The sequence below is a fragment of the Perna viridis genome, chromosome 6 (assembly GCF_037379345.1).
Source record: "Perna viridis isolate PV_CMFRI_1.1 ecotype Kerala chromosome 6, ASM3737934v1, whole genome shotgun sequence".
NCBI lineage: Eukaryota > Metazoa > Mollusca > Bivalvia > Mytilida > Mytilidae > Perna > Perna viridis.
Genome location: NC_142450.1, coordinates 12,331,017 through 12,343,248, shown reverse-complemented (window position 1 = coordinate 12,343,248; position 12,232 = coordinate 12,331,017). Strand labels below are relative to the sequence as shown.

Below are 12,232 nucleotides of genomic sequence, written 5' to 3'. Positions count from 1 at the left end.
ACGCCCACTGCTTGAATGTCCGACCGCCATTAAAAGTGGTTGAATACACAGTGCGAAACACTTAATAAAAGTAACTGCTTATATGGAGTGCATTTATGATAAATTTATCATGATAATGCTTACTATCAAAACACTGTTGCATATTTAAACGTCTTTCACAAACCAATGTACTAGCTGCCTTGCATTTAATAACCCTGTACAGGTGTACATCAAAACATGGAGGGTATTAAAATAGTATTTTCTTTTGTCTCTTTACAAGCTAAAGTTTCGTTAAATCTTAGTAAAGACATTACATTAAAACATAATAAACTGTTTCTGAAGAATATTTAGCATTTTAACCTCTAAAAGGATAGGTTTAATGAGTGCGAAGTGAAAGTCGAGAAAAGTGCTATCAAAAGTTCAAGAATACTTTTCTTCCCAAAATTCGTGGACATCCCGTACTATTTACCGGGAAATTAATTTTCGACAAGTCCTTAGTAATGCTGGATCAGTAAAGTTTAATTGAATCAATTTTTTTCTTTGAAAAAATCCTAAAGATATACATTTTACTTTAGAAGCCTTAATTAATCCGAATTTCTTAACCCGAAAAATTTGTATTGCAAATCGTTCTGCAGGTCCCATTGAAACTGTATTAGAAAATATAAGTGCAAATATAAGTAATTCACTGGAGATATTAAAACCTAAAATTTGGTATTGTTCTTCTATAGAAAAATAGTACGGGAACATTTCCCGTCTGAATCTTTAAATATAACCAGTCAAAAATATTACACTACAAGTAGCAGATCCAATAGGACGTGAATATGGGAAGAGTTGTTTTTAGGACCTCAAAAATGAATTTATACAGTTTCATTGATTATCTTAAGTTATCATGAATCATCCCTGCCTTGTTTTTAGGCAGAATCATACTTAGGTGCTCTGTTAGTTAATTCTATCAAGTAACTACAACCTCTTTTTTTAATTGCGTAGCAACTTGTCTAAATGGCAAACTTATATATTCATATAAAGGCACTGATTTTAATATTTCGTACATAAGAATTGTCTGAATTTAAGATAATGAATGGCTTCTACTGGAATAGTTCCCAGTCTCATGGTGTGCGACTTTTTCCAACGCTGTTGTAAAATTTATTTTGTACCATTTGACGTCTATAGAAGATATTTTTCCTGACTATCAAACTGTTTCCCAATCGCAGTATCATGTGTTATTTAAGAAATAAATCACAGAAACTCTATTTTAGCATTGATTCACCACACCACAGGATGGCCATTTATGTCGCATTGAGCGATACGGAAGGGTGAAATAACGACATGAATTGCCAGCCCGTGGTAAAACAGTGATAAAACGGAGTTTCCTTGATTTATTACGATTCTAATATATTATGGAATAAACATAGCCTATATGTTGCACGAAATTAGTAAAATTCCGTTGACACTTGTAAAAGTGGGTAAATATTTATACATGACGTCGCTACAAAGACCGTCATACGTTGTTCATATGTTTTATCACTTTATTACCACGGCTACGGTCTAAAGAGGTTTAAAGCACATCATGTTATAATATTTATAATGAAATGTAGAAAACTATCAGCGTGTGACGACTTATAAGAATCGACGGCTAAAAAAGCAGAAGACGCTTATCCTACCTTTGAACTAGGTAAATGTCCCAGTTTTAAGAGAAGTCTGGTTTGCTAACTTTCTGTCATGTTATTTTAGTTATTTTATGTGTTTTGTATGTGTCTATATTCTTTGTCTAGTTGTATTTCCTGGGTAATATTTTTATATAATCCCAGTTCGTTCCCTTGATTTGTTGTTGCTTTAAAAAGATGAAAAAAATATATACAAATACGTAGTGCTTGGTAGAGAATTGCGAAAAACAGACAGTTCACTGAATGAGGGTCTCAAAGAAAATCAATAGATATCCGATGATTTTTTTTTTCATGATTGAAATGATGAAGAATATTAAAATGTCTTCTTTTTTTACTCAATCGTTCCAATTTGACGAATTCACTGATTCTGTAAAACAATTTAAATATTTGTAAATATGACAGAAAAGAAACACGTGATTGTTATACAACTACAGAGTTGAATGATTAATTTGGAAGTACAACGCCATAGTGCATATATTCATTATCATGTTTATAAATGCAAATACAATTTTAATTAAGTATCTACATTGTTTAAAAATATTATCGTACTAGACGGTGAAATTACAAATCGGTACAAGTAGCCTTTCAACAAACATAACTGATTAAAAGTAATCCATATTTTTATCAAATTACTACCGTACTAGTTACAGAAGTCACACGTTTGTACAGATATTTTATCAATTAGCTCAAATGATTAATAATAACCTTTATTTTAATCAAAATACCTCCACACTCACTCATGCGATTATATCGTAAAACAATCGGTAGTGTATTTTGTATTCTGTAAACAGTCAGTCTGATCAATATCATTTTATTTCACAAGTGTTCAAAACATTCAATCGTTTTTGTAAGAAATTCATCAATTAAGAGGGTATCCATGCAAAAAAAAAAACAGGCAGTAAGTTGCACATGACTAATTTCATTTTCAACTACATTTTATTTCATATCACAAAGGCATCCTTTAAAGAGGACGCTTACCCTACCGGTGCACCTGGTCCATGCTCCCAATTTTTAGTGGACTCCGAATTGCTCATTTACTTTTTTTTACTTTGTATGTATGATTTTAGTTACTTTATGTTCTTTGTTGTGTATGTCTGTTTTCCATGTCTGGTCATTGTCCCTGGATTACATTCTTTTGATTACCGCTATAACCTTGGTTCCCTTGATTACTTTTTCTACCCCGGACTTGACTTTTTATGAGCAACTCGGCGGGTGTTTCTAGAAAAGCAGAGGACGCTTACCCTACCGGTGCACCTGGTCCATGCTCCCAGTTTTTAGTGGAGTCCGAGTTGCTCATTTACTTTTGTTACTTTGTATGTATGATTTTAGTTACTTTATGTTCTTTGTTGTGTATGTCTGTTTCCCATGTCTGGTCTTTGTCCCTGGATTACATTCTTTTGATTACCGCTATAACCTTGGTTTCCATGATTACTATTTCTCTTCTCAATGAATGTGGAATGTTGGATTTTGATTAAAAGCAACGCTTAAAGGAAAATACATTACATAAAAACATTGACTTCCATTTAAAAGAGAGATAACTCTTTATTTTTGTGCAAAACTTTGTTACTTAGGGAACTTGAAAAAACACTTTTCGAGGCATTCAAAATCAACTTATATATTTGGCATACATATTATATAACATTTCATTAGAACAAATAATACAATAAGATAAAATTCACCATGCGCCAATCATATCATGCAATCTGTCTGATGTTTTCATGGACAGCTTCTTATTAAACTAATAACTAAGTAAATATCGGAAAGTTTACTGTATCCTAAAAGCAGAGGACTCTTACCCTTCCGGTGCAGCTGGTCCAAACTCCTAGTTTTTAGTGTAGTCTAAGTTGCTGCCGTAGGTCGGCGTCATCTTGGATTGGAAAACATTTTTACTACAGCATGATCCCGACCAAGTTTTTAAAAGAAAACAATTGAAAATGATGATAAAATCAGTAAACGATTAACAAAATAAAGCTACACAAATCATAATGATAGAGCGTTATCATTTTCATAGGTTGTAACAGCTGTATAATTCATTGGCAAATTGTAGACCCACTGGCTGTTTGTTCATTTGTACATACAAGTTGTGCTCCTCTTTCATTATTTACAGCATTGGACTTCACGTGAGACGACTGTGATTCTTCGGTCCTTCCGGCCGCTGCACAGAAATTAGTATTTTCATAGGCATGAGGTGATTGGTCGGTTTCACTATACGCGGGTAATTTTGATTGGATAACGATGTCGTAAGGAGGTGGTTCATTTTCGTATATAGTGTAAATTGACGACTGTCCATTTGCATTTGTAGAATCTGTTCTTCTATTAAAAATGAGGTTCGATGTACGACGAGCTTTTTTGAAACGAAACATACACACAGAAATGATGACCAATATCACAATTAGAATCGCCACTAGAATTCCGGCTAAAAAGAATAAAATAAAAACATATGTGAAGTCGTTTTAAGTAAGAATTAAATGTTTTGATGTTTCATCAACATTGACCGTTATACAATTTCAAGGAAGCGTACTAGTGATTGTCAACGCCTTTTCACGACGATGAAACATTTAAACTGAAACATTCATTTCTACATGTTATATATATATATAAATATTTATATATCTTTATTCATTTCTGTTTATATTTTTTAGAAATACATAAGAAAAAGTAAATACAGTGTTCAAGTAAACTAGGCAACTAATCGTAGTCATGTCCTGTATAAAGGGCCAGAGGAATTGTTTCGGCAACCATTAAAACATTACGTTTTCATTTATAAAGACAATTGAGAAAAGCGTATTTTGATGATAATTGAAGTAAATGTTATTATTATTATATCAGCCTACTTAAACAATTTTATGTATTTAAATGGGCGTGTTGATATTTCTGTTGTAAACAATTTTTGTTATTGTTATTGACTTTATAATGAGGACTCAAAAGCTTAAAACACTAGCCATATGAAACCCTACCGAGAGTGACATCAGTTGGCCTGGAAGATTTAACCTGTCCAGCTCCGCAAACAGCACCCATGATATCGTACAATAGCATGGCCAGAACATGGAGACAGGAAACAAGGGGACATATAACAAACCGAAACAAACAGATAACTTATAACAATTGAAGTTAAGAGTTAAGGAAAAGAAGACGTCACAAGTAACACTTAAAGCACTAGGAAAATGAATTAAAAACACAAGTCATAAAAGAGTGCCGTCATCAAAAATTCACATTTTGACTATACATGATGTATATGAAGTAAACTTACATCACGAATATTACAAATGAATTTTGTTTGAAAAATTTACGATAAAAACGAATAAGATTGAGAGAATAAATAATCACTATTAAAAAATGGGACAATACCCTATATATTATAAAAAAAACTCGGGGTTGAACATGAACTTATCAATAAATCATGGGAAAAAATTAACATCGTGCCAAAACTGTTTTGTTGCTTAGGATATTATTGGTGTTTTTGTGTGTATTTGCACATTAATTTGGATATGTTTTGTGTATTAAATTTGGCGCCGTGGTATCAATGTTTATTGCTTTAAGTGTTTATCTGAAAGTTTAACATACTTATCACTGTTGGTACATTCAGATGTTTCTTACTTGACTTGCTGTCGGATTCTACAAAAGAATCAAAATGCTAATAATATCTTTGGGATGATTAAAATAGTTTCTTAATGTTAAATATAGTGAAAACTTGCATATATTTAAAAATTGCGTAAAGTTCCAAATAAAAAAATTACGTTATTCTGAAATCACCCTTTAGAACCTATGGGATTGAAAATGAATCAAGTTCAAGGCTTAGTACATGGACAATGTGTAGAAATCCCAAACGAGTAAGTATTTTTACAGTGTTTACCAGGACACTACAGAAAAAAATACGTTTGTGTGACCTTTATATTTGTTATATTAATTCTGTATTATTGTCAAAATAAAAAAATGTTCTTTGTTTAATCATATGACAGGATGTTGTTGTGAAGAGTCTAATATTATGTGAATTATTAAGTAGCACTCCAGCTAAAAATCATGCAAAATGTGATACATGGGTAAAAAACCTAGATATTTTAATATTTGATATTTTGTTTGAATACCCATAGTAAACAGAAATTTACATTCAGTATTTCATATAACCCGTGCTTTTAGGAGATAAAAATTATACAGAATGCACTATAGATTTCAAAATGAAGGGAGATAACTCTGTAAATAACACTCAAATACAATAGAATCTATTGGATTTTAAATGTTGATTATCTCCTAAGAGCAGGCAGATTTAAATGAATAATTACACATTTCATAGTATAGACCTATAAAACAACTTAATTACAAAATTAAAATATGTAGCCTTTTTCGGGGTGTATCACATTTTGTTCTGATTTTGCAGGATTCTTACAAAGACATCTACTTAATAGTTTAATAATGTATCATCTTCATCATGAGTTTTAAACTGTTATACACAGCAGTTTTCATAAAAACAGACAGGAGGAGAATCAGGAAACAAGGGAATCAAAATTCGAGCAGAAATCAAAAGAATATAACCAAAGGATACACACTACATAAGAAAAACATGAAAAAGCCAAAATTATACGATTAAAGAAACAAAACTAAGTGAGCATTTCGGACACCACCAAAACTAGATGCACCGATAGATAAACCTTGACTATTCTTGAAACACCCACTGAGTTGCTCATAAAATGTCGAGTCTATGGTAGATAAAATATAACTTTGACATGGTGAACAGATCGAATCTCATGGAGGAGATGGATACACCGGTAAATCAAGCATGCCAAAAACCGCCAAATTTACTTTTATTTCTCGTTCAGATACAGTTACGGATTACAAACCGTGTTTTGGTTTGTTATTCGGTTGTTGCTCTTTCAAGATAAAAAATATCTAAATTGAGCATGCAACATATCACTTGGAAACACAAAAAAAAAACATTCGAAAAGGGAAGGGGTTCGGGAGTCTGTACCTTGAACCACGTTTACCTCAGGCAGTGTCTGAAATGTGTATAGATTGGTACTTAAATGAACACTCACTTATTGATATGGAGCACTTATTAAACTTGTCTTCTTTCCAGCCACTGCAACACTGACGAGAACATATTGGACTAGGCTGCCAGCAGACTTTCTTTTGTTCAATACAAAATTTTCCTTTTTTCCTAGAAAAATAAATCATTGCTTATATTGCAAATGCTTGCAAAGACATTAAGGAGGCAGACCTAGGGTAAGGGACATAATTCCTGAAATCAGTGATATGCTTGTATCGTATTCCATTTCACCTAAGCCTTTCAAGCTTTCCTTTGAAACATATTTATGTAAATAGTATTTTTATTTTTTATAGTATTCTTATTAACATCACCGTTCGTGTATGCTATTTTTGGTCACCAGTGAGGTTAAGTATTTACCGGTTGTACTTATCATATATGTGTTTTCAGTTGGTATTCAGATTTTTTTTTTTTTTGACTTATTCAACTTACTGACAGTTTCCCAACCCAACAAGTTTTTGGATAAGGAAACAACTAAATTTCCTCTCCACTAATGTATCACATCTATTTGGGTCATCGCCTCTATAGCATCTGTTTGCAGTGGCACTACAACGAAATCAGAAATAAAACTAAGATGATGACCATTTGATGTTGAGGGAAGGGCTTGGAATTTTTTTCGGTCCAGATTTTTTATATTCAACATGAGAGTAGTAAAATTCACATACATTAAAAAAGAAAACAATCTATTTTCATAATGTTCATATATGTATAAAAAAATATATTCAGATCTGATTGATATGAAAGGATAAAATATTTTTCTTATTTTTAAAATAAAAAAAATATTAACGAAAAGTCTGAGACTAAATATTTATTTTATTTTTTTTCTAAGCACTCTCCTCGTAATCACGTGATTATCCCCTAAAGATTTAAATTTTGTTACTGCAGATATGATGTATTTAATTTGAAAAAAACTTTCACGGTGTAAATTTTGCGATTTTGTAAATTTTGGTACTACAGATTTTATGTATCGCTCATGATGTTTTCTCAAATTTTCTCTGGCTAAATTGTGTTCCGAAGTACATCGTTTTTGTGTTCTTTCACAATTGTTGGGTGTCTGAATTTAGCCTTTTTACCATGAAGATAATTATTAGGCAGATGAAACCTTAAACGTCCCTGAAGTATACTAGTATGCAAAATGCCTTTTTCAATTTATGTCAGCCCTGATCTGATATTGCTGCTACACTTGTATTGTCCACAATACTGGTATAAAAATGTTTCAATATTGTGATTTTTTTTCAAAAATTATTTATTACTGGTGTTGTAGATTTAATTAGTACATTAGTGTTGTTTTCCAGTAATGTATATAAGACAAACATGCTATGTCATAGATATTGTATTTTTATTATGGAAATATGGTATTGGATACTGTAAAAAAGTACTATTGTTCTTAGGGAACGAAAAGGAGATTTCCATTGATGTGTATACTGAAAACCACAAAACAACGAAATGAAGAACTTTTGTTTTCGATCCCTTATACACGAAAATAGGTATCCACGAATTTATGTACTTTCACAGTACATGTACAAATACAATAAATACAATGATGTAAATTTCCTAGATATTAGACTTTATTGAATTACTTGGCAATCTGACGACTCCTGATTTCATGAAAGACAAATATGACGCCTAAAACTTTATTCGTAAACGCTTTAGTGGTTAAAACCAAGTACAATCTATTTATATGCAAAACTCATAAATCGTATCCATCCACACAATAAGAATGCATTTGTTCATCGTGTCATATTTTCCTTTCCTGGTTCTTGGCTCGATGGTCTGAGTGTAGACACCTGTGTCGGGATCTTCAAAGATGACTGGATGGGTTCACAGTTCCATATGTCAGATTTAGTACGGACTGGTTTTTAGTATAGGCTCTCTATTGGTCTAAATGAATAATCGTGCCTAGTTTTGCTGCCTTTCTGATGTTTGGGCGAAGAGTGGCTACATCTCTTCTTCTCTACTATTTCCAGGTAGGTGATTGCAGGCTTGTGTGATGTATCTGCCAGGTCAAACACCCACTGCTCTTGTATTGGACGCCGTCTACGGATGTGTTTTGATTTATGATTGAAGAGAAACTCGTCAATTTAACAAATAAGTCTAAGCCGGCTAGCTGTATTGGTATGTTTATTAACTTGAACGGACATTACGATGGTACTGATATATCTGGATCACCGTCTTCTCTCCAACTCTAACTGTTTACGTATAACTGTATGTAACAATCAGGCAAAATGGAAAAGAAATCAGAAACATTCATGTCAAAATCCCACCAATCGGACAATAAAATACCACTCAAAGATGCTTTCTCTATTTGAAGTGACAATTATTAAATCTTTGCAACATGGGATATGCTCAGAAAAAAGTCAATAGAATGTCAGAAAAATGTTCATTTACAGTGTTTTTCATTGAAATTGTTACCAAATGGTCCGGCAGGATATGGAAACCTTGTCTGTTTTCCTTCATTCTGATGGTACTTATAGTAAAATTGCACTTTCAAAATGATGTTTTTTTCATACCATGTTTCACCAACTGCCTGATTCTTAAAGAGACTGACACTTAAGAGTTGCACTGAATTTGGTCTGTTGACATCATATATAAATGACGTACAGAAACTATTTCAGCAGAGAGACTCAAGATTTCTTGAAGAAGGAGCTAATTCTAATTGTTCTATTGGTGTGTTTTTCGGAACATCGTTGGTTGGTGCATCGGTATTCGAACCCATCTGAAGTGAAACTGACAGTAGTACGGACTGGTTTGGATACCATTTCCATTAGTCTGTTGCGGGTTAAACAGTTGCATGCTGTTGTCAGGAGCTTATTTTCTTTCATATAACAACTGGCCTGTTTTTTAAGTAGAAAGAACAGTGAATCGAAAGTGCCAAGTATCAAAGAGAGTCAATCTATAGGGAAACTAATAATCTTCCGTTTAATGCCGTCGGAACCCTTGATTACCCTTTCACAAAATTTAAATTTGAAATTAAGTTCAATTTTATAAATACCAGACAGGAGATGTTTAAGTGTCAAACATCCACGAAACCATTATTTTTTTCATCGTGTAATTGACCTTTGAGGTAAAGGTATATTTACTATGTATGAAATAGGCATTTTGCAAGAGTTACAGATTAATTTTCAGTTGGTTGTTTTAAGCGGGAAATGAATGCATGGTTTTCTCAAAATTACAAATCTGTCTACAGAAAGCACTATGGGGTGGCCTACATATAGACTACAAAGTTATTGTTTGTTCAAAATAAATTCTGCATCTTTCACCACCACTAATATCTGCAATTTGAATTTCATGTGAATGTGTACTGAAGTTGTAAATTAATATTGTTTTGAGTTTCTGGGATGATCAGTTTCAATGCTTTGTTAATATCAAATACATGTTTTTAAATATTACAACAACCTGCTATGTCCGTTGTGTCGTTATCTTCATATAATATATGTATATCAATGAGATAACATATCAGGTTGACATATTGCTGTCGTATTAATCGTGATATATACAATAATATAAATGGGTCTTTATCAGCTCAGGTATTTATTCCTCCTCTAAACCAATACTTGAAGAATAATTAATATACAATATTTTTTTACAAAGAGCTCATACTAAAACTTTTCTTTGTTTCTAATTTCTAAAGCTGTTCAAAATTTTATTTTTTTCTTTCTAACCGTCTTACTGTTACTTTTCAAACATTGTAAAGTTTTATTTGAATGAGATGAATAGTGTAAATAATTGTATAGAATTTCTTGATGCAAAGAGCTAATAATTAGAACCGTATACATTTCTGTTTTTTAAGTAAACTTCTGTTTTTTTGTGTGCCTAGTCGTCTCCCTGTCCATATGTATGTCCCAGCACACATGTTGCTAATTCCGAAATGTCACTGAAGGATTCCAACGACGGTTATTAAAATATGTATTTAGTTGAAAGATTTATTTTGTTTTAAGTTTTTAAACGATAGTCATTTTTTTATGATTTCGTAACATCCCTTCATTACAATAAAGACATGAATGATTAATACAAATGACTTTTACCATCATACCCTTCAACATCGATATTGTCAAAACAGTTTCGCTGATGTCACACAGACAATATAGTCCTATATTCATATTTCCAATAAAAAAAATCTACCATTATAAAAGAACCGTTCTAAACTATAAAGGTATACTTTCTATATCAAATAAAAAACAATTACTTACAAACAAATACATATAAAGTACCGCAAAATGTTGTTGGTGACTGGCAGCATTTTCATTATTCGCAGCAAAACTTACCAAAACAGAAATGAAGCCACAAGCACAGCACATAGCATAAACTTCTCCCTGAATGCAGATCCCATTACAAATATACACGTTTAATTACAAAGGGTCAAAATTTATTTGGTTTACTAGTTCAAAAACCAAACAGATATAACTGGGACTGTGTTAATATCAGTTCGATTATTTTAGGTGTATCCATGTCCAGTATATTTACAATAAGAAGGCAGATAAGTTTTGATAACCCTGAAGTCAGTGATACATAAATGCATTTATATGTATCCGAGTTACAAACATGTTCACATAAATGCAATGTAATTTGATAATTAGAAAGATATATCTGGGTAAATATTATTTTTGAGTTTCAGAATATGCAATTGTTGATAAAATGAGGTATTTAAAATAAATTATTTATTGTTTTCCGAAAAACAGCATTCTAAGATATATGATATATTTGATTGAACATAGTTTAAGTCAATATGTCTGTTCGAGTCAAATTTATTTGATTGCTATACCTATTTCATTTTGGAGTATTTGAAACCTAATAAAAGTAACTAACATTTTTGAATATTTAAAGTCAGAAAATATATCGTTTTTTTCAACAAATTTCTTCTTAAGAGAGAACCTTGTGACTGATTTGTAATTTACTACGTACCCGTATCATTACGTCTGGTCAATGAAGACAAATTTTCTGAGAAAATAGACATCGCTAGGTAATGATAAAACTCTCTTTGTTGTTTTTGTGCGGTATGGTATATTTAATGGAGTAGAGTCTTGGAGTTGAGTTGTGGAGTGGTGTCAAATCATGGAGTGACATCTTGGAAAATATTGAGATTGAAACGTTCATTTTCAGTGCATTTCAATGAAATTGTAACTCAATGGTCCAGCATGATATTGAAAATCTTGTCTGTTTTCCTTGATTCTGATGGTGAAAATATTCAAATCAAAATGGTGGTTTTTTTTTCATACCATATTTCGCTCACTGCCTGATTCTTACAGATATTGACACTTAAGCGTTAAAATAGTTAATTCATCGACCAGTAGGATATCCTTTCTCTTCTGACAGTGTACTGTGTATTATCTACCACATTTCATTTGCTATTTGAGAAAGAAACAACAACATTCAATCAATTGCTAATGACTTTCCGTGGTGCTGATACAAAAAACCATACAAACGAAGTTTCCTTTTCAATGTGCCATATTCTTACGTAACTGTAGCCATTTTTGCAAACAAGTTTGTGTATGCAGAAAATAATGAATTCATCTACAACTTAACTAAACTAGATCAAGAACGATTACTTTTT

At 32.0% G+C, this 12,232-nt stretch overlaps 1 protein-coding gene across 1 annotated transcript; it reads right to left on the bottom strand.

Moving 5' to 3' along the window:
- Nucleotides 1-2,245: 2,245 nt before the first annotated feature.
- On the bottom strand, nucleotides 2,246-11,155 carry LOC148613681 (uncharacterized). Its single transcript, XM_088587184.1, has 5 exons — nucleotides 10,947-11,155; nucleotides 7,114-7,227; nucleotides 6,674-6,795; nucleotides 5,208-5,258; nucleotides 2,246-4,059 (listed from the first exon to the last, which is right to left on the bottom strand). Exons 1-5 carry the CDS (start codon nucleotides 11,009-11,011, stop codon nucleotides 3,674-3,676), a joined length of 738 nt encoding a protein of 245 aa, XP_088443310.1. The 5' UTR covers nucleotides 11,012-11,155; the 3' UTR covers nucleotides 2,246-3,673.
- Between the last annotated feature and the right edge of the window lie 1,077 nt (nucleotides 11,156-12,232).

What these genes read in the sequence shown, in the direction of transcription:
- LOC148613681 (XM_088587184.1), bottom strand. Translation starts at nt 11,011, where the DNA reads ATGGGATCTGCATTCAGGGAGAAGTTTATGCTATGTGCTGTGCTTGTG. An exon ending in GTGGCTTCATTTCTGTTTTG is followed by an intron (nt 7,228 to 10,946) that starts GTAAGTTTTGCT and finishes ATTTCGTTGTAG; the next exon opens with TGCCACTGCAAACAGATGCT. An exon ending in TAAGTGCTCCATATCAATAA is followed by an intron (nt 5,259 to 6,673) that starts GTGAGTGTTCAT and finishes ATTCTTTTGTAG; the next exon opens with AATCCGACAGCAAGTCAAGT.